Here is a 22,125-nt window from a genome sequence, read left to right as displayed (position 1 = left end):
TATGGGAACCATATGGGAACATTGAGGGAACAAACATGACATGAACAAGAATAAAGGGACGGTGTGAGAACGGTGAGGGAACCAAATGGGAACCACATGCGTAACATTCTGAGAACCAAAATGAAACTTTCCTGCCAACCGAGAACCAAAACAGAACCAAAAATGACTTTCAGGGAACGTAGCAAGAACCGAACCGGAACCAAGGGCTCGTGTTCCAGGAACGTAATGGGAACCAAAAATTGTTAGTAAGGGAACCTTTATCTTTGTGAAAGTGATAAATGGTATGTAAGTATGGTGCAATCTCAGAATGTGACACCGGATTTTCTTGCTGTGAGACAACAGTTCAAACCACTAAGCCACCATGTGATCTTAATTAATTGTTTATATTTAAAATGATGATGCGTTTTGAACCAGTGGTTTTCCAAATAAATCAGTTAATTTATTTATTTATCTGTTTGTTTGTTTAAACATACACACAGGCGGGGGTGGGGGAGAGAAACTTCCTTTATTTTTAATACTAAATATTGGCAGGTGTGTTTTTTTTTTTGGTGGTGGTAGTGGGGGGGGGGGTCACCGTGTAGCCCCGGGCCCTGACCGGACTAACCGCGCCTCTGCTGAACCGGTCTGAATGAGAGACGCTGCTAATCACGTGGTTCGGTGAGTTGTGTCCCTGACGGACGCTGCGGTCTGCTGAAGGTTCCTGTTCGGCTACACAGCATTCATCCTTTGTTGGAACAGATTTTAACAACGAGCGTGAAATTACGACGCGGTAATATCTGCCAGCACAGAAAAATGAATCTGCTGTCATTCTGCATTCTCATAGATAGTAACGGTGATTAGCATAGCAGCTGTTAGCTTAGCTGTTTCACTGTGCTGTTGGCTAACTTTATTTATTTGATCGAGAAATACCACCTAAAAATTGCTATGTATGGTTTTGCTTTGCATTTTATCTTATCTCTCACTGACACGCTCATAAATCTGTTATTACAGCGTTCATGTTGATGTAAAAAAGCTAAACAATTCTTGATTAATCAGTGTTGCCAAGTCTCGCAAGACAAGTAAGCAACTGTAGCTTCAAAAACAATGTAGCATTTTAATAAATATATTAAACTCAAAGCAAATCAGCACAGAGCAGCAGAGCTTTCTCATATGTGTTCACCAGTGAGGAGAATATGAATACAGATGGAAAAGGAGTGGAAAAAAGAGGAGTACATTATAGCCAATTCTGGGTTTTCAGGTATCCCATGATCCCTTGCACACCAGAGAGTCACTGCAGTCAAAACAACATAGCGAATCCACATGATGACAATTGTAAATGAGTATTATACTACAAAAAATGTATTTTTTTTATGCTTTTCATCATGTTAATAAGAGACTGCATGCATGATACCCTGAAAACTTGCTAAAAACAATTATAATGAATAATCCGTGTCTGCTACATTTAATCTGTGTGGAATTTAATAAGCGCAAACCGAATTTCAGACATATTATGTAGATTAGTGTGGAACAAAGAGGACAAACAGTGTTGTAAAGAACAGTAATCAAGACGTTAAAGAGCAAACTTCACTTTCTCCCAGAACGACATGATCAGGAAGCGAGCGTAGCTCACAGCAGCTCCCATTGAAAATAACAGAGAGACACACTGTGATTCTCGCATGTTTACATAAAACAAACGCAATAACATCTAAAAACCCAGAGAATATATTCACGAGAGTTTTAGGCACAATATAAAAATAGTTTTATGTTGCAATGTTAATGGTGTCCGTGTGCAGCGGTTAAAGTGCAGCGTGATCAGAGCGTCTCAGTGCAGTTCTCAATAGAGATGTACCTAATCCTGATTTTTAAGGTTCTGCCGAATACCGAATCCACTGCTTAAGATTTGGCCGAATCCAAAACCAAATACCGAATCCTACCCTGATCATCAGCTAGTACATTATAATGCAATGAAAACCATTGCACAGTGTATTTCCTTTCCTTAACAGTAAGATAAAACATAGGCGATAACTTCTACCATTATTTTTTTTATTTAAATATAGTCACACTTACAGAACACCACTGAAATGTTAAGCTTAAAGCCATTCAGTGTACAGGCTTAGTTGTTGGGAAAGTGTAGGTACACGGACCCACAACAGGGGGCGCAAATGAACGGACAATGGATGAGGTCAAATAACAACACTTTACTGTTGTGAATGGGCACAACAAATACAATCAGATTACAACAATATCAATCAATCAATCAATTTTTTTTATATAGCGCCAAATCACAACAAACAGTTGCCCCAAGGCGCTTTATATTGTAAGGCAAGGCCATACAATAATTATGGAAAACCCCAACGGTCAAAACGACCCCCTGTGAGCAAGCACTTGGCTACAGTGGGAAGGAAAAACTCCCTTTTAACAGGAAGAAACCTCCAGCAGAACCAGGCTCAGGGAGGGGCAGTCTTCTGCTGGGACTGGTTGGGGCTGAGGGAGAGAACCAGGAAAAAGACATGCTGTGGAGGGGAGCAGAGATCGATCACTAATGATTAAACGCAGAGTGGTGCATACAGAGCAAAAAGAGAAAGAAACAGTGCATCATGGGAACCCCCCAGCAGTCTACGTCTATAGCAGCATAACTAAGGGATGGTTCAGGGTCACCTGATCCAGCCCTAACTATAAGCTTTAGCAAAAAGGAAAGTTTTAAGCCTAATCTTAAAAGTAGAGAGGGTGTCTGTCTCCCTGATCTGAATTGGGAGCTGGTTCCACAGGAGAGGAGCCTGAAAGCTGAAGGCTCTGCCTCCCATTCTACTCTTACAAACCCTAGGAACTACAAGTAAGCCTGCAGTCTGAGAGCGAAGCGCTCTATTGGGGTGATATGGTACTACGAGGTCCCTAAGATAAGATGGGACCTGATTATTCAAAACCTTATAAGTAAGAAGAAGAATTTTAAATTCTATTCTAGAATTAACAGGAAGCCAATGAAGAGAGGCCAATATAGGTGAGATATGCTCTCTCCTTCTAGTCCCCGTCAGTACTCTAGCTGCAGCATTTTGAATTAACTGAAGGCTTTTTAGGGAACTTTTAGGACAACCTGATAATAATGAATTACAATAGTCCAGCCTAGAGGAAATAAATGCATTAATTAGTTTTTCAGCATCACTCTGAGACAAGACCTTTCTGATTTTAGAGATATTGCGTAAATGCAAAAAAGCAGTCCTACATATTTGTTTAATATGCGCTTTGAATGACATATCCTGATCAAAAATGACTCCAAGATTTCTCACAGTATTACTAGAGGTCAGGGTAATGCCATCCAGAGTAAGGATCTGGTTAGACACCATGTTTCTAAGATTTGTGGGGCCAAGTACAATAACTTCAGTTTTATCTGAGTTTAAAAGCAGGAAATTAGAGGTCATCCATGTCTTTATGTCTGTAAGACAATCCTGCAGTTTAGCTAATTGGTGTGTGTCCTCTGGCTTCATGGATAGATAAAGCTGGGTATCATCTGCGTAACAATGAAAATTTAAGCAATACCATCTAATAATACTGCCTAAGGGAAGCATGTATAAAGTGAATAAAATTGGTCCTAGCACAGAACCTTGTGGAACTCCATAATTAACTTTAGTCTGTGAAGAAGATTCCCCATTTACATGAACAAATTGTAATCTATTAGACAAATATGATTCAAACCACCGCAGCGCAGTGCCTTTAATACCTATGGCATGCTCTAATCTCTGTAATAAAATTTTATGGTCAACAGTATCAAAAGCAGCACTGAGGTCTAACAGAACAAGCACAGAGATGAGTCCACTGTCCAAGGCCATAAGAAGATCATTTGTAACCTTCACTAATGCTGTTTCTGTACTATGATGAATTCTAAAACCTGACTGAAACTCTTCAAATAGACCATTCCTCTGCAGATGATCAGTTAGCTGTTTTACAACTACCCTTTCAAGAATTTTTGAGAGAAAAGGAAGGTTGGAGATTGGCCTATAATTAGCTAAGATAGCTGGGTCAAGTGATGGCTTTTTAAGTAATGGTTTAATTACTGCCACCTTAAAAGCCTGTGGTACATAGCCAACTAACAAAGATAGATTGATCATATTTAAGATCGAAGCATTAAATAATGGTAGGGCTTCCTTGAGCAGCCTGGTAGGAATGGGGTCTAATAAACATGTTGATGGTTTGGATGAAGTAACTAATGAAAATAACTCAGACAGAACAATCGGAGAGAAAGAGTCTAACCAAATACTGGCATCACTGAAAGCAGCCAAAGATAACGATACGTCTTTGGGATGGTTATGAGTAATTTTTTCTCTAATAGTTAAAATTTTGTTAGCAAAGAAAGTCATGAAGTCATTACTAGTTAAAGTTAATGGAATACTCAGCTCAATAGAGCTCTGACTCTTTGTCAGCCTGGCTACAGTGCTGAAAAGAAACCTGGGGTTGTTCTTATTTTCTTCAATTAGTGATGAGTAGAAAGATGTCCTAGCTTTACGGAGGGCTTTTTTTATAGAGCAACAGACTCTTTTTCCAGGCTAAGTGAAGATCTTCTAAATTAGTGAGACGCCATTTCCTCTCCAACTTACGGGTTATCTACTTTAAGCTACGAGTTTGTGAGTTATACCACGGAGTCAGACACTTCTGATTTAAAGCTCTCTTTTTCAGAGGAGCTACAGCATCCAAAGTTGTCTTCAATGAGGATGTAAAACTATTGACGAGATACTCTATCTCCCTTACAGAGTTTAGGTAGCTACTCTGCACTGTGTTGTTATATGGCATTAGAGAACATAAAGAAGGAATCATATCCTTAAACCTAGTTACAGCGCTTTCTGAAAGACTTCTAGTGTAATGAAACTTATTCCCTACTGCTGGGTAGTCCATCAGAGTAAATGTAAATGTTATTAAGAAATGATCAGACAGAAGGGAGTTTTCAGGGAATACTGTTAAGTCTTCTATTTCCATACCATAAGTCAGAACAAGATCTAAGATATGATTAAAGTGGTGGGTGGACTCATTTACTTTTTGAGCAAAGCCAATAGAGTCTAATAATAGATTAAATGCAGTGTTGAGGCTGTCATTCTCAGCATCTGTGTGGATGTTAAAATCGCCCACTATAATTATCTTATCTGAGCTAAGCACTAAGTCAGACAAAAGGTCTGAAAATTCACAGAGAAACTCACAGTAACGACCAGGTGGACGATAGATAATAACAAATAAAACTGGTTTTTGGGACTTCCAATTTGGATGGACAAGACTAAGAGACAAGCTTTCAAATGAATTAAAGCTCTGTCTGGGTTTTTGATTAATTAATAAGCTGGAATGGAAGATTGCTGCTAATCCTCCGCCCCGGCCCGTGCTACGAGCATTCTGACAGTTAGTGTGACTCGGGGGTGTTGACTCATTTAAACTAACATATTCATCCTGCTGTAACCAGGTTTCTGTTAGGCAGAATAAATCAATATGTTGATCAATTATTATATCATTTACCAACAGGGACTTAGAAGAGAGAGACCTAATGTTTAATAGACCACATTTAACTGTTTTAGTCTGTGGTGCAGTTGAAGGTGCTATATTATTTTTTCTTTTTGAATTTTTATGATTAAATAGATTTTTGCTGGTTATTGGTAGTCTGGGAGCAGGCACCGTCTCTACGGGGATGGGGTAATGAGGGGATGGCAGGGGGAGAGAAGCTGCAGAGAGGTGTGTAAGACTACAACTCTGCTTCCTGGTCCCAACCCTGGATAGTCACGGTTTGGAGGATTTAAGAAAATTGGCCAGATTTCTAGAAATGAGAGCTGCTCCATCCAAAGTGGGATGGATGCCGTCTCTCCTAACAAGACCAGGTTTTCCCCAGAAGCTTTGCCAATTATCTATGAAGCCCACCTCATTTTTTGGACACCACTCAGACAGCCAGCAATTCAAGGAGAACATGCGGCTAAACATGTCACTCCCGGTCCGATTGGGGAGGGGCCCAGAGAAAACTACAGAGTCCGACATTGTTTTTGCAAAGTTACACACCGATTTAATGTTAATTTTAGTGACCTCCGATTGGCGTAACCGGGTGTCATTACTGCCGACGTGAATTACAATCTTACCAAATTTACGCTTAGCCTTAGCCAGCAGTTTCAAATTTCCTTCAATGTCGCCTGCTCTGGCCCCCGGAAGACAATTGACTATGGTTGCTGGTGTCGCTAACTTCACATTTCTCAAAACAGAGTCGCCAATAACCAGAGTTTGATCCTCGGCGGGTGTGTCGTCGAGTGGGGAAAAACGGTTAGAGATGTGAACGGGTTGACGGTGTACACGGGGCTTCTGTTTAGGGCTACGCTTCCTCCTCAAAGTCACCCAGTCAGCCTGCTTTAGACAAAAGCCAAATCACAAAAGGTGTCGTGTGGGCAGGCTCGAAGATAGGAGACGTCTGTCCAAAGCAGAACCGGAACCACACGATTTCCTCCGCCACCAGACCCCGGGAATACTGGAGCCGCCAAGTCCCGAACTCCCAGGTGGCCACTGCCTTCGCGTGTCGGACCTGGTACTGCTGGCGAGGAACAAAAGAACAATTAAATGTGGGTGCGTCTGCACCCAGGAATCCGCACGGCAGGAAAACTACCTCCACCACTCGTTGGAAAAGGAGTCAGCTAAACAACTCACAAAAGTCACAAAAGATCACTGTTAACCAGTCAGCTGAGCACGTTACCTTCCAGGTAGGACGATATCTCGGCAAAGAGGTGGAGGCGTCGTCCTGCTGATATTCCCCTGCTGATCAGATGATGGGTAACAGCTGTTGCAGGTGATGCGTGACAGCTGTCACCCTGGCTGCTCCTGTGAGGCGACTGCGCCCTCTCGTGCCTGAAGCCCGCACTTCAGGCAGGGCGCCCTCTGGTGGTGGGCCAGCAGTACCTCCTCTTCTGGCGGCCCACACAACAGGACCCCCCCCTCAACGGGCGCCTCCTGGCGCCCGACCAGGCTTGTCCGGGTGAGGTGTGATGTGGTTTTATCCGGGACACATGAAACACAGGATGGATCCGCAGTGAGGCCGGAAGCTGAAGCCTCACCGCGGCTGGACTGATGACCTTAAGGATCTTAAAGGGCCGATGTAACGGTCCTGTAGCTTGGGGGAGTCCACCTTGAGGGGAATGTCCTTTGTGGATAACCACACCTCCTGCCCTGGCCGATACGCAGGGGCCGGGGCCCGCCGACGGTCTGCATGGGCTTTTGCCCTTGTCCGGGCCTTTAGCAAAGCAAAACGGGCGGCACGCCACACCCGACGGCACTTCCGTAGGTGGGCCTGGACCGAGGGCACACCGACCTCTCCCTCAACCACCGGAAACAACGGGGGCTGATACCCCAGACATACCTCAAAAGGGGAGAGGCCAGTGGCTGAAGATACCTGGCTGTTATGAGCATACTCGATCCAGGCCAAATGGGTACTCCAGGCCGCCGGGTGCGCGGCAGTCACGCAGCGCAAAGCCTGTTCCACCTCCTGGTTTACCCGTTCTGCTTGCCCGTTGGTCTGAGGGTGGTACCTGGACGAGAGACTCACCGTGGCCCCCAGTTCCCGGCAGAAGCTCCTCCAGACTTGCGAGGAGAACTGGGGACTGCGATCGGAGACGATGTCTGTTGGAATCCCATGCAGCCGGACGACGTGGTGGACCAGGAGGTCCGCTGTCTCCTGGGCTGTTGGGAGCTTCGGGAGGGCCACGAAGTGTGCCGCCTTGGAGAACCGGTCCACTATCGTGAGGATGGTGGTGTTGCCCTGGGACGGCGGGAGGCCCGTGACAAAATCCAGGCTGACGTGGGACCAGGGGCGATGAGGCACAGGCAGCGGCTGGAGTAGGCCTGGTGCCCTGCGATGGTCAGCCTTGCCCCTGGCGCAGGTGGTGCAGGCCTGGATATAATCCCGGACGTCGGCCTCTAGGGACGCCCACCAGAAGCGCTGCCGGACAACTGCCACGGTTCTTCGCACCCCTGGATGACAGGAGAGCTTGGAGCCGTGACAGAAGTCCAGGACTGCAGCCCTAGCTTCTGGTGGGACGTATAGTTTGTTCTTCGGCCCAGTTCCGGGGTCCGGGCTTCGTGCCAGGGCCTCCCGGACGGTTCTCTCTACGTCCCAGGTGAGGGTGGCCACGATAGTGGACTCCGGGATGATGGGTTCCGGTGGATCCGACAACTCCGCTTTGACTTCATCTTCATGTACCCGGGACAAGGCATCCGATCTCTGGTTCTTGGTCCCGGGACGGTAGGTGATCCGGAAGTCAAAACGGCCGAAGAACAGTGACCAGCGGGCTTGCCTGGGGTTCAGCCGCTTGGCGGTCCTGATATACTCCAGGTTCCGGTGGTCAGTGAAAACCGTGAATGGCACGGACGTTCCCTCCAACAGATGTCTCCACTCTTCAAGAGCCTCTTTCACCGCAAGGAGTTCTCGATTGCCGACGTCATAGTTCCGTTCGGCCGGGGTCAACCTGCGGGAAAAATAGGCACACGGGTGAAGGACCTTATCGGTCTTCCCGCTCTGGGAAAGCACAGCTCCTATCCCTGAGTCCGAGGCGTCCACTTCAACCACTAACTGGCGACTAGGATCGGGCTGCACCAGAACGGGTGCAGACGAGAAGCGCCGTTTCAACTCCTTGAACGCGGCATCGTAACGATCCGACCAGGTGAAGGGGACTTTTGGTGAGGTCAGGGCTGTCAGGGGGCTAACTACCTGACTGTAGCCCTTAATGAACCTCCTGTAGAAATTTGCAAAGCCGAGGAACTGTTGCAGCTTCCTACGGCTAGTGGGTTGGGGCCAGTCTCTCACCGCCGCAACCTTGGCCGGATCAGGAGCGACGGAGTTGGGGGAGATGATAAACCCCAGGAAGGACAAAGATGTGCGGTGAAACTCACACTTCTCGCACTTCACAAACAGCCGGTTCTCCAACAACTGCTGCAGGACCTGACGTACATGCCGGACATGAGTCTCAGGATCTGGAGAAAAGATGAGTATATCGTCTAGATATACGAAGACGAATCGGTGCAGGAAATCCCGCAAGACATCATTAACTAATGCTTGGAACGTCGCGGGGGCGTTTGTGAGGCCGAACGGCATGACCAGGTACTCAAAGTGACCTAAGGGGGTGTTAAATGCCGTCTTCCACTCGTCTCCCTTCCGGATCCGAACCAGGTGATACGCATTTCTAAGATCTAGCTTAGTGAATATTTGGGCTCCATGCAGGGGCGTGAACACTGAATCCAACAGGGGCAACGGGTATCGATTACGAACCGTGATTTCGTTCAGTCCCCTATAATCAATGCATGGACGAAGTCCGCCGTCTTTTTTACCCACAAAAAAGAAACCTGCACCCATCGGGGAGGTGGAATTCCGGATCAACCCGGCGGCTAAAGAGTCCCGGATGTAGGTCTCCATTGATTCACGCTCAGGTCGTGAGAGGTTGTACAGCCTGCTGGACGGGAACTCAACGCCTGGAACCAAATCAATGGCACAATCGTACGGACGGTGGGGGGGAAGGGTGAGCGCCAGATCCTTACTGAACACATCTACAAGGTCGTGGTACTCCACCGGCACCGTCCCTAGATTGGGCGGGACTCTGACCTCCTTCTTAGCCTGGGAACCGGGAGGAACCGAGGAACCTAAACATACCGATGGCAGGTCTCGCTCCACTGAACCACTACCCCGGATGGCCAATCGATCCGGGGATTGTGTTTTAACATCCAGGGGAACCCTAGAATCACGCGGGAGGTAGCAGGAGCCACAAAAACTCGATCTCCTCCCGGTGATTTCCTGACACCACCAGAGTTACTGGTGATGTCTTATGTGTGATTAGAGGGAGTAGGGAGCCATCTAGTGCCCGCACCTGCACAGGCGAGGTAAGCGCCACTAGAGGGAGCCCTACCTCCCTGGCCCATCTGCTGTCTAACAGATTCCCTTCAGAGCCCGTGTCCACCAGTGCTGGGGCCTTCAGGGTTAAATCCTCATAAAGGATTGTCACTGGGAGTCGTGTGGCAATATGGGTATGTCCCACGTGAATGTTTTGGCCCACCCCTAACCCAGTGTCTAGGGGCGGGTGTTGGTGTTTTAACCGCTCGGGGCAGTCCCTCACTTGATGCTCTATTGAGCCACAAACAAAGCACGCTCCGCGGACCAGCCTCCTCTGTCTATCTGGTGCCCTAAATGTGGCCCTGCTCGTGTCCATAGCTTCGTCAGCAGGGGGAGCTGTCACCACACGGAGCGTAGAGGCCGTGGAGCGTGGGGAGGGCGGAACTTGGTCGGAACCGGAAGGGAGAGGGACGGCGCGTGCCCGGCCACGCCCTTCGTCTTGTTCCCGACGGCGTTCTTCTAACCGATTGTCTAATCGTATAACGAGATCAATAAGCCCGTCTAAATCCCGCGGTTCGTCCTTGGCCACCAGGTGCTCCTTCAGAACTAACGACAGTCCGTTTACGAAGGCAGTGCGGAGGGCAGTGCTATTCCAGCCGGACCTCGCAGCCGCGATGCGGAAGTCGACTGCATAAGCAGCTGCGCTCCGGCGCCCCTGTCTCATTGACAGCAGCACGGTTGAAGCGGTCTCTCCTCTATTTGGGTGATCGAACACAGTTCTGAACTCCCTCACAAACCCATCATATATCAGAAGGAGCCGCGAATTTTGCTCCCAGATCGCTGTAGCCCAAGCGCGTGCCTTGCCGCGAAGCAGATTAATTACATAAGCTATCTTACTAGCGTCAGTCGCATACATAACGGGACGTTGTGCGAAGACGAGCGAACACTGCATAAGAAAGTCCGCGCATGTCTCCACACTACCCCCGTACGGCTCTGGAGGGCTTATGTATGCTTCAGGGGAAGGTGGGAGGGGTCGTTGAACGACCTGTGGAACATCACTGTTGCGCACAGGATCGCCAGGAGGGGGAGCCGCAGCAGCGCCCTGAGGACGCGCTTCCACCTGCGCGGCGAGAGCCTCCACCCTGCGGTTAAGGAGTACATTCTGCTCGGTCATCAGATCCAGCCGAGCCGTAAAAACGGTGAGGATTCGCTGCAACTCACCGATCATTCCTCCTGCAGACGCCTGTGCGCCCTGCTCTTCCATTGGCCGTTCAACAGCCGGTTGACGCCCCTCGGGGTCCATGACGTTGGCCGAGATATCCTGTTGGGAAAGTGTAGGTACACGGACCCACAACAGGGGGCGCAAATGAACGGACAATGGATGAGGTCAAATAACAACACTTTACTGTTGTGAATGGGCACAACAAATACATTCAGATTACAACAATAGACAAAAGCCAAATCACAAAAGGTGTCGTGTGGGCAGGCTCGAAGATAGGAGATGTCTGTCCAAAGCAGAACCGGAACCACACGATTTCCTCCGCCACCAGACCCCGGGAATACTGGAGCCGCCAAGTCCCGAACTCCCAGGTGGCCACTGCCTTCGCGTGTCGGACCTGGTACTGCTGGCGAGGAACAAAAGAACAATTAAATGTGGGTGCGTCTGCACCCAGGAATCCGCACGGCAGGAAAACTACCTCCACCACTCGTTGGAAAAGGAGTCAGCTAAACAACTCACAAAAGTCACAAAAGATCACTGTTAACCAGTCAGCTGAGCACGTTACCTTCCAGGTAGAACGATATCTTGGCAAAGAGGTGGAGGCGTCGTCCTGCTGATATTCCCCTGCTGATCAGATGATGGGTAACAGCTGTTGCAGGTGATGCGTGACAGCTGTCACCCTGGCTGCTCCTGTGAGGCGACTGCGCCCTCTCGTGCCTGAAGCCCGCACTTCAGGCAGGGCGCCCTCTGGTGGTGGGCCAGCAGTACCTCCTCTTCTGGCGGCCCACACAACACTTAGTGTTCTGTTCATTCCAAAGAACAAAGAAAGAGAGCAAAAAGGTTATCTTCTCTTAAGCCTGGTTCACACGACAGGATTTTAAAATTATCTTTAGGTTTCCAAAACCTGAGAGACCACACACGTGAAGATAAAAAAGCATGGATCTAACAGGTTTGGTCGTACAGATTTCACGCACGGACATTCACAGCTCAGACAGGAAATCTTGCAAAATCTCTTGAGATTAAATGTGACTTCAGAGTAAACAAACAGAGATACTTTGTGGACTATTTAAAACAGATGGGAAAAAAACTATACAAAAAGAAAAAGAAAAGGCGTTCTTTAAAGGAGTGGAGACAGCGCGACCACCGGACTTTCTGGTAAATCAGAACAGCTGTTTTGATTTTATTTTCCGCTCCGTTCATCCAGTACCTTCTGATTGGCTGAACGTCACATTCAGCAGGCTGTGTACTTGTTTTGGTCGGAGGACACAACACACACGCTGCGATATCGAGCCAAAAAAATCCAACATGTTGAATATCCCCGATTTGCGATCGGAGCGCTCCTGATGCCCTTCCGAACAGATCAGAGCACTCTGAACACACCAGACACGGCAGGAATATCTGATAAGATTATCTTTAGAGTCATCATGATTGTAGGGGCGTCCTTAAGATTGTCGGAAGGGGAAGATCTGGACCGATATCGGCCTAATTATCCTGCCGTGTGAACCCGGCCTTAAACATTAACGACGTAATCACGTTGTGCTTACGCGCGGTCGGATTCGGTTCGGTTGGCGCTCTAGGGTTCGGCCGAACCCCGTCAACAAGGTCGAATCCGAAACTGAATCTTGGATTCGGTACATCTCTAATTCTCAATGTTACTGAGATCTCGCAGCATGGCGAACTCTCTGAGGTTTTGCGGGATTTGAAACCTGAAAAGCCTCAATGGACACATTTATAATAAAATATCATATGTAGGGCAATACCAAGAGAGAAACATGATGTGGACAAATGTGGAGTGAAATGTACCAAACCCTTTCATTGATACTTCAAACTACTGATGTGAAATGCTGCTCCACAGCATATCAAAACCTTTGATTGGGAACATTTTTCTTGAAACCATATCTGTAGGAAGACATCCTAAACTACATGAGGGTTCAAAAAATGTCTTGAAATGTTCAACATGTTAAAGCACAGGGTCTGAATGTACACCAGCATGAATGAAAGAATGAATGAGTGTACTTTATTCATGTTCCTTGGAACATATATGCAAGGTATTAGGCAATTTCAAGACAAAAAAAACATGTATGCTGCTTGACTTGGCAGCTTTGGAGGAGAGGGCACAAGGGTGAATGACACTACACTTCTGATATTATGTGAGCAGACTGTCAGTCAATGCATTATGGAAAATAAAGCTCAGACAACAAAAATAAGTCACTTATCAGATATTTCTATCAAGAAACTATATAGAGAGCCATCCAATAACTAAAAAATGGCTCTGTAGTGTGATGATTGTGGATTAGGGCTGCAGCTATCGATTATTTTAGTAATCGAGTATTCTATCGATTATTCTGGCAATTAATCGAGTAATCGGATAAAAAGTACTTATGCGTTTTTAAACAACATCAATAGTCCAGGGCTCTCCCTAAGCAATGGCACAATGTCACTGCGCCAAAGTGTTGGCATTTTGCTGAAATGGCGATGGGATGTGGCTTTGTTTTGTTTTCTCCAACTTGTAAAATGTAGCAATTTTTTAAGTTTTGTTTTGTTTTTTCTTTATAAAGGTTTATGGACTGGGTGCCTGCGTCATTTTTTTTAATCCCTCTCTCTGTGATTCAGCAGATGCGTTTCAGCTGGAGGTTGAACATGCGAGCCTTGTAGTTTTTTTTTTTTTTTAAGTTACTGTGTTTGTGAAGTGTTGTGTGTTGCCCAAAAACGCAAAAATTAAAAAGTCAAACACTCAATATGAGTCTGAGGTAAACACAGAAGAAAGAGTGGACTTCTGCTGTTTGTCATTGTAGCCGGGGACAGAGCTGTGACTCGCCTGGTCTGAGAGCCCCTCACACTGGGCAGAGAGAGACTGCAGCCGGCCACCGGGTCAATAATCCCTCCCCACGTAAAGCAGACCGTGTGTTTTTAAAAAAAATAGACAAACACACTGCTTCACTTTAAATTCACAGTAAGTCTATTTCAGATGATCTGCGTGGACCATCTTTCTCTTACGTTGGAAAGCGGTACCTATCGTTGCTAATTTGATAGCTGTTATGCTCCAGTCTTCTTCTGTTTTCTTTTTTTTTCTGCGGATGTTGCAGCGCCACACACAGGCTTGGCATATGTACTACAACGTTAAACGAAGCTTCGAGGCACAGAATTTGCCTCGAACATTTTTGTAATCGAATTATTCGAGTTACTCGACTAATCGTTTCAGCCCTATTGTGGATGTGGCACCAGTACATGCTTCCAGACCTGGCCTGACCTAAAACCGCCCACATCCCCTGATTTTTATTTGTTTATACATGTATTTATACAAGTGACTTTGAAAAAGCCCAAAGAAATGTATTATAAGTGGACTTGACAGCTATAATTGATTATACAAGCTAGCCGATGCAATTATCAGCTATTTTAGTAATTAAATGTTATTTATACAAAACATGATGAAAAAATATCAGAATAAAAGGTTTAAAATTAAGCATTACATTTTGGAGCCTATAACAGCGGTCATAGGGTGTGAGGACAGGTCCACCCTGGACAGGATGCCAGTTTGTCGCAGGGCTACATATAGACACACAGACGCATTCACACCTGTACGTACTCCTACGGACAATTTAAAGTTCCCATTCTACCAAACCCACATGACATTGAATGTGGGAGGAATTCGGCACACCCAGGGGAACCCACACAAACACGAGGAGAACATGCACACAGAAAGGCCACAGATGGGGATCCATCCCACGACCTTCTTGCTCTGTGAGGCTACAGTGCTAACCACTAAGCCACCGTGCTGCCCAAATTTAGATTTTTTTTTTTTAAATTCTTATTGTTTATATTTTTTAACATTGCAAGCTTTTATGCACTGGCAAAGGTATAAACTGCAGTGATCACTGTTGTAGTTCTTACATATTCTGATAATTTATAGCAAAACAGTTGATTAGTTACAGTATAAGAATTTCTATATGGTCTTGGTCCAATTTGGAAGGAATTTCGCAGAGCATACACTTTTAGCCGAAAGTTTTGTACGTCGTCCCAGCCTCTAAATCAGGGGTGGGCACCGAGGACCAAGACACTGCAGGTTTTCCTTGCAACCAATCACCTCAGCAGGTGGGTTTGCTGATGAGTTTCTCCTCTGAACATAAACACATGATCATCAATGAAATCACCTGCTGAGGTGATTGGGAGCAAGGAAAACCTGCATTGTCTTGGCCCTTCATGGCACATGATTGCCCACCCCTGCTCTCGATAAAAGCTCTAAAAATCTTTGAGCAGTGTGAGGTACTTCTAAAAACAAAACAAAATTAATAGGTTAATCAGTGATAAAAAACAGAATGGGCTTCATGATTGAGTAATCCTGCATGTGTTTGAGTAAATAAAAAATAAAAATATGCACTGGATCCACCCCAAGACTCAGTGGTTTCTATTTCAAGCCAAATTCAACCCTTTCACCTCAAAAGTGTTTTGCTGGTGTATGAGCAGTCCTGCTAATAATCTAACAGACATAAGGAGGCGTAATCGTAACCGTCGTCATAAAACTTAAATTGTTACGGCTCCTGAGATTCGACTTATTTGCCATGTCAGGTTTCTGCCAACATGACATCACGCAGAGGCCCCCGAGCTGCTGGAACTAACGGGAGTGACTTTAAACAAACAGAGAGAGTGGCCCCACATTACCAGATGAGGTGAGTTGATGTTTGTCTATTTCTGAAATTTAAATAGATCTTGATATTTAGGTTTTAATATCAAGAATGACTGACTGGTATCGCTTTGTTTTGCAGTGCTGCTCTAAAATCAGAGGTGAGGAAGTTAAACTTTGTCCACCTATCCATCTGGCTCTTAGTGTCGGCACAGGTAGCTGCCACCTACTTCGACCTTGTGTCACAGGACACAGTGTCCACCCCGTATCAGTGGCAGTACCCCTACCTGCTCAGCGTCTTCCCTCTGTTCTTCAGTGCGCTGTCGCTACCAAAGAACAATATCAGCTACCTGGTCATATCGATGATCAGCTCAGGCCTTTTCTCTATGGCGCCTCTTATTTACGGAGCTATGGAAATGTTCCCTGTGGCACAGCAGCTGTACCGCCACGGCAAGGCTTACCGCTACATCTTTGGCTTCTCTGCAGTGACTGTTATGTACCTGATCATGGTGGTGGCGGTTCAGGTGCACGCATGGCAGTTGTATTACATGAAGAAACTGTTGGACTCATGGTTCAGTGCTACTCAGGAGAAGAAGAAGAAATGAATGATGTAAGCTGCAATGTACTGTTAATTAATTAATTTATTTTTTATCATGGTTATTTACACTCAACAAAAATATAAACGCAACACTTTTGGTTTTGCTCCCATTTTGTATGAGATGAACTCAAAGATCTAAAACTTTTTCCACATACACAATATCACCATTTCCCTCAAATATTGTTCACAAACCAGTCTAAATCTGTGTTAGTGAGCACTTTTGCTGAGATAATCCATCTCACCTCACAGGTGTGCCATATCAAGATGCTGATTAGACACCATGATTAGTGCACAGGTGTGCCTTAGACTGCCCACAATAAAAGGCCACTCTGAAAAGTGCAGTTTTATCACACAGCACAATGCCACAGATGTCGCAAGATTTGAGGGAGCGTGCAATTGGCATGCTGACAGCAGGAATGTCAACCAGAACTGTTGCTCGTGTATTGAATGTTCATTTCTCTACCATAAGCCGTCTCCAAAGGCGTTTCAGAGAATTTGGCAGTACATCCAACCAGCCTCACAACCGCAGACCACGTGTAACCACACCAGCCCAGGACCTCCACATCCAGCATGTTCACCTCCAAGATCGTCTGAGACCAGCCACTCGGACAGCTGCTGAAACAATCGGTTTGCATAACCAAAGAATTTCTGCACAAACTGTCAGAAACTGTCTCAGGGAAGCTCATCTGCATGCTCGTCGTCCTTATCGGGGTCTTGACCTGACTCCAGTTCGTCGTCGTAACCGACTTGAGTGGGCAAATGCTCACATTCGCTGGCGTTTGGCACATTGGAGAGGTGTTCTCTTCACGGATGAATCCCGGTTCACAGTGTTCAGGGCAGATGGCAGACAGCGTGTGTGGCGTCGTGTCGGTGAGCGGTTTTCTGATGTCAATGTTGTGGATGGAGTGGCCCATGGTGGCGGTGGGGTTATGGTATGGGCAGGCATCTGTTATGGACGAAGAACACAGGTGCATTTTATTGATGGCATTTTGAATGCACAGAGATACCGTGACGAGATCCTGAGGCCCACTGTTGTGCCATCCAAGAACATCACCTCATGTTGCAGCAGGATAATGCACGGCCCCATGTTGCAAGGATCTGTACACAATTCTTGGAAGCTGAAAATGTCCCAGTTCTTGCATGGCCGGCATACTCACCGGACATGTCACCCATTGAGCATGTTTGGGATGCTCTGGACCGGCGTATACGACAGCGTGTACCAGTTCCTGCCAATATCCAGCAACTTCCCACAGCCATTGAAGAGGAGTGGACCAACATTCCACAGGCCACAATTGACAACCTGATCAACTCTATGCGAAGGAGATGTGTTGCACTGCATGAGGCAAATGGTGGTCACACCAGATACTGACTGGTATCCCCCCCCCCCCCCCCCCAATAAAACAAAACTGCACCTTTCAGAGTGGCCTTTTATTGTGGGCAGTCTAAGGCACACCTGTGCACTAATCATGGTGTCTAATCAGCATCTTGGTATGGCACACCTGTGAGGTGGGATGGATTATCTCAGCAAAGGAGAAGTGCTCACTATCACAGATTTCGACTGGTTTGTGAACAATATTTGAGGGAAATGGTGATATTGCGTATGTGGAAAAAGTTTTAGATCTTTGAGTTCATCTCATACAAAATGGGAGCAAAACCAAAAGTGTTGCGTTTATATTTTTGTTGAGTGTATGTTGGTTTTATTTATTGTAACATTTTACTATTGTAGTGTAGCATTGTGGCTAGTACATTGTAAAATTCAAGTCATAACCTTCTAGTTTTTGCTTTTTGTTGCCTGTTGATCACAAACTGCTGTATCCAGTGGGTTTTTGTTTGTTATTCTGGTCTTGTGTTACCTTGTTGTCTACCCCTGCCCAAAGTGCAAATGGTAGCAAGAATTCACAGAGACTGTCCAGAAAGCTGCCTTTGATTTCTTGTGTGTCAGTGAACCACAAAGCAGAAAAAAAAACTGATGACAAGAATCAACAAAGAAAACATTTCCACACAAAGTGCATTGGCCAATTTATGATAAATAGGGCTTGGGATCATGTTGTCATGCTGCAGTGCCTCGTGGGAGATCACCACAGTTCTGTGGCTAGTATGTCATCCACGTTAACAGCTAGGTGCTCATATTTACGCTATATTTTGTTATTCTAGAAGGTACTTGCAATTATGGAAAGCAGAGCCCAACCGAAATTGATTTTTTTTAGAGGTTCATACTGATATTAGTCAGTAAATATTTACAATACTGATATATCTGCTGATATATAGTATACATAGAAAATTGCAATGATTCCTAACATTTTGTTATCAAACTATTATGACAAAGAAATGTAATTGAGGCTTGATCATAGGACTTGATGTTTTACATCTTTAATCATAATTATCCTTCTAGTAGTCCATCGCTTTTGATGATGACATCTGTACAGACCCTCAGGGGGGGATGGATCCTCTGATGACTTCTCAGCCTAAAGGCTGAAGCACACAGCTTTCCAAACCTCCTGCACTGATGGGTTGATGTAGCTGGGTTGGCCGATGCTGCTTTATGCCGCCTGTCCCTTGCAGCTTCTAAACATTTCCTCCTCTCCTCCTCAAACATAGTTGTGGCTTTAGAGATGACAGCCCTCCAGGCTGGTTGATCAGCTGCAGCTGCTTCAAACTCAGATGGCTGGATACCACACCACTGAAGATTTTTCTTCAGAAGGTCTTTGTACCTCAGGTTAGGTCTACCCCTTTGGCGGGAGCCCAACTTGAGCTCCCCGTACATCAGCTGCCTAGGGATACATATAACCAAAAACCAACATTTGTCACGCTACCGTCATGCTGCCTTCACCCGGATTGGCAGTTGCCATGTCATAACGCTCAGCATTTCTATAAAATAGACTTGTCTGTTTTGGCCCCACCAGGTGGTGACAGAGCCACCCCTTATCTCCTGTCACTCTAATACACCGGCAGCTTGTTCCTTTGCTTCTGTGTCTTGGAGCTAATGTGACCAAAGGGTGATGGGGGTCCCAGCCATGCTTGGCAGCATTGTAAACAATATCATAGGAGTACCCTCTGCTAGACAGTCTAAGTAATAACACCATTTCCAACAGACAATGTTTTTCCACATGGTTTATTCGGTAAAATAAACATTTTCATATTGGCAAAAATATCCAATATATTGATTGGGCTGTAATGGTAAGATGTTAAGTCGCGAAATGCAGCAGTGTTACAAAAATCGACGCTGGACTAGGTTTTCCCTGCTTTCCTGCTTGGTGTCAAAATGAGGGAAGGCAGGTTGCAGAGCTAACAAGACGGTGAATGGTTTTGGTGCCAGTTGTGAGATGAACAAATATTAGATTCAGTAAGATTTCAACGTTGATGAGAGCATGCTCCTTATATTGTCATTCTAAAAGGTTAATCAAATTTTTAAATCTTACAAGATCATCAAATTGTTTGTTTATAGCACGTTTAATGTATTATTTGGGACATCTACTAATGATATATATATATATATATATATATATATAATATAGGAACTCCTGTATCAGACTGGAGACCCTCTGTAGTAGAGGCAGAGCTAGAAGCTGATAGTGGATCATCATCAGTTTCCCTGGTGGAAGTCACTGAGGTAGTCAAACAACTTTTCAGTGGCAAAGCCCCGGAGGTTGATGAGATCCATCCAGAAACGCTGAAGACTCTGGGTGTGGAGGGACTGTCTTGGATGAGATGTCTCTTTAACATTGTGTGGAGGTCTGGGCCACTGCCTTAGGAGTGGAAAACTGGGGTGGTGGTCCCAAATTACAGGGGTATCACACTACTCAGCCTTCCTGGTAAAGTCTACTCCAGGATGCTGGAAAGGAGGGTTCAGCCAATAGTCTTCTCAAGGTCATCCAATATCTGTACTCACAAAGCGAGAGCTGTGTGAGGGTCCTCAGCAGTAAGTCAGACTTGTTTCTGGTGGGGGTTGGCCTCTGCCAGGGTTGCACCTTGTCACCAATCCTGTTTGTGATATTCATGGACAGGATAATGAGGCGTAGTCGGGGGAGGAGGGTCTTCAGTTTGGTGGGCTCAGGGTCTCATCACTGCTTTTTGCAGATGATGTGATCCTGTTGGCTTCATCAGCCTGTGACCTCCAGCACTCACTGAGTTGCTTTGCAGTCGAGTGTGGAGAGGATCAGCATCTCTAAATCTGAGGCCATGGTTCTCAGCAGGAAACCAATGGATTGCCTACTCCAGGTCAGGAACGAGGTCTTGCCCGAAGTGAAGGAGTTCAAGTACCTCGGGGTCTTGAACTAGGTGGAGAGATTATTCCTCCAAACTGGCCTGGGAGTGCCTCGGGATCCCCCAGTCGGAGGTGGTTAATGTTGACCTGGAAAGGGAAGTTTGGGGTCCCCTGCTATAGCTGTTGCCCTTACGACCTGATCCCAGATAAGCAGTTGAAGATGTATGTATGTATCTACTAAAATAAGCAAGAGGTTGGTTGTCCCTATGTCGCACAGCAACCTGACTCAAGGTTCTTGAAATGGAGCAATATCACCACGTGGTGGATATTTGCCATTAATGCAGGTACAATGGAATATCGCCAAGATCTGTCGTAAAGCATAACAAACCATGTCACTTGCAGTTTTTTGTTCTGCAAGCTTCTGTTTTGCTCCTTCATTTGTGCATCCTGAGGCTTTCATGACAAGTTGTACATGTGGTCGTAGAATTATTATGACAATATACATTATTCTAAAATTTGTGCTTTAGCCAGGATGATATTTAGCAAAGATCACTGGTCTATCTTTGTTTGGATTTTTGAAAGAGTGATTCAAACCATTAACAAGACTCATCTTTTAAAAACACTGGTTCCTGGCTTACTTTGCCAGTTTTTTGTTTTCTTTCCATTGTTTTAACATTTGATCTTGTCTGTTACTGTACAGTGTTGTCAGTGTTGTTTACTACACTATCTCCCAATGTGGCCAAACCGTTCCAAAAAAAATAACGCAGCATGGCCTCAGTTCTCGACCCCTCGGAAATTTTATTTTTATTTTCATTGTGTAACATTCCACAAACTGCCTACAGTGTAAATGGTCTTGCAATTTCTTGCGCATTCTGGCAATTTCTGCTGTTGAAAACCTGAAGTTACCAAAATGAAAGAGGTCATGTAATACCAAGCTGTTGGTCTGCTGAAAAATGTGTACTATAAAGATGGAGTTTTGTTTTGCACCTGCAACACATGGGCTTTGTTCCAGTATTTTGCAACTGCGAGTACCTGTCGAAATATACTGAAGAAAGTAGTGTCACTTTTTCTGTACGTGCTGATGTTTCTTTGTTTGCAACCCTACCTCACATATCACAATATTTTTTTTTTTTCCCCCGGAATCGTCTGTACCATTAAAATAAAAAAGTATTAGAGCAAATCTGTACTGTTGTGTTTAACTGGACTTACAGTGGCAGTAAAATTAGATATAAAATATACACATATTCTTTTACCAGTGAAAAACACAATAAAGTTTCCAAAAAAGAAGGATGTTTACTTCCACTGTACTTGTGTTAGAATTGCTCATCATTATCTGGCTTGAGACTCTGGCGAGAGCGGTCGCATCTCCTTCTCTCTCCTCTGTCTCTGCTCCAACCTTTAAAGTCCCTACTTCACCAGACTGAATTCTTCAAACTATATTTGATTAACCATGGAATTGATCAGCTGGTCTCTGAATGCTATTGACACCATTTTTTCTACAAGAAGTTCAGGGTCGGGGGACCCTGCGTGCCCAGATGGAACCTACCCTGCGGGCTATGTTCTCGACGCCTGGGAGACGTGGCGAGTCGCATGCTTTGCGCCATTCTCTGTGGAGGACGTTGAGGATTTATTTATAAAGATGAAGATAAAACTTTATTGATCTCACAGAGGAGAAATTCACGTT

The 22,125-nt window shown here is 45.6% G+C and overlaps 1 protein-coding gene across 1 annotated transcript; it reads left to right on the top strand.

Moving 5' to 3' along the window:
- The first annotated feature begins 645 nt into the window (after positions 1-645).
- On the top strand, positions 646-16,345 carry jagn1a (jagunal homolog 1a). The gene is made up of 3 exons (XM_034186361.1): positions 646-769; positions 15,585-15,685; positions 15,782-16,345. The coding sequence occupies exons 2-3, from the start codon at positions 15,597-15,599 to the stop codon at positions 16,242-16,244; spliced, it is 552 nt and encodes a 183-aa protein (XP_034042252.1). The 5' UTR covers positions 646-769; positions 15,585-15,596; the 3' UTR covers positions 16,245-16,345.
- The last annotated feature ends 5,780 nt before the right edge of the window (positions 16,346-22,125 follow it).

Source organism: Thalassophryne amazonica, chromosome 14, assembly GCF_902500255.1.
Source record: "Thalassophryne amazonica chromosome 14, fThaAma1.1, whole genome shotgun sequence".
In the NCBI taxonomy this organism is placed as follows: Eukaryota; Metazoa; Chordata; class Actinopteri; order Batrachoidiformes; family Batrachoididae; genus Thalassophryne; species Thalassophryne amazonica.
Note: the sequence above shows the minus strand (reverse complement) of the source record. Positions and strands in the feature narration are given on the sequence as shown.

What these genes read in the sequence shown, in the direction of transcription:
- jagn1a (XM_034186361.1), top strand. Translation starts at nt 15,597, where the DNA reads ATGACATCACGCAGAGGCCCCCGAGCTGCTGGAACTAACGGGAGTGAC. An exon ending in GCCCCACATTACCAGATGAG is followed by an intron (nt 15,686 to 15,781) that starts GTGAGTTGATGT and finishes TTTGTTTTGCAG; the next exon opens with TGCTGCTCTAAAATCAGAGG.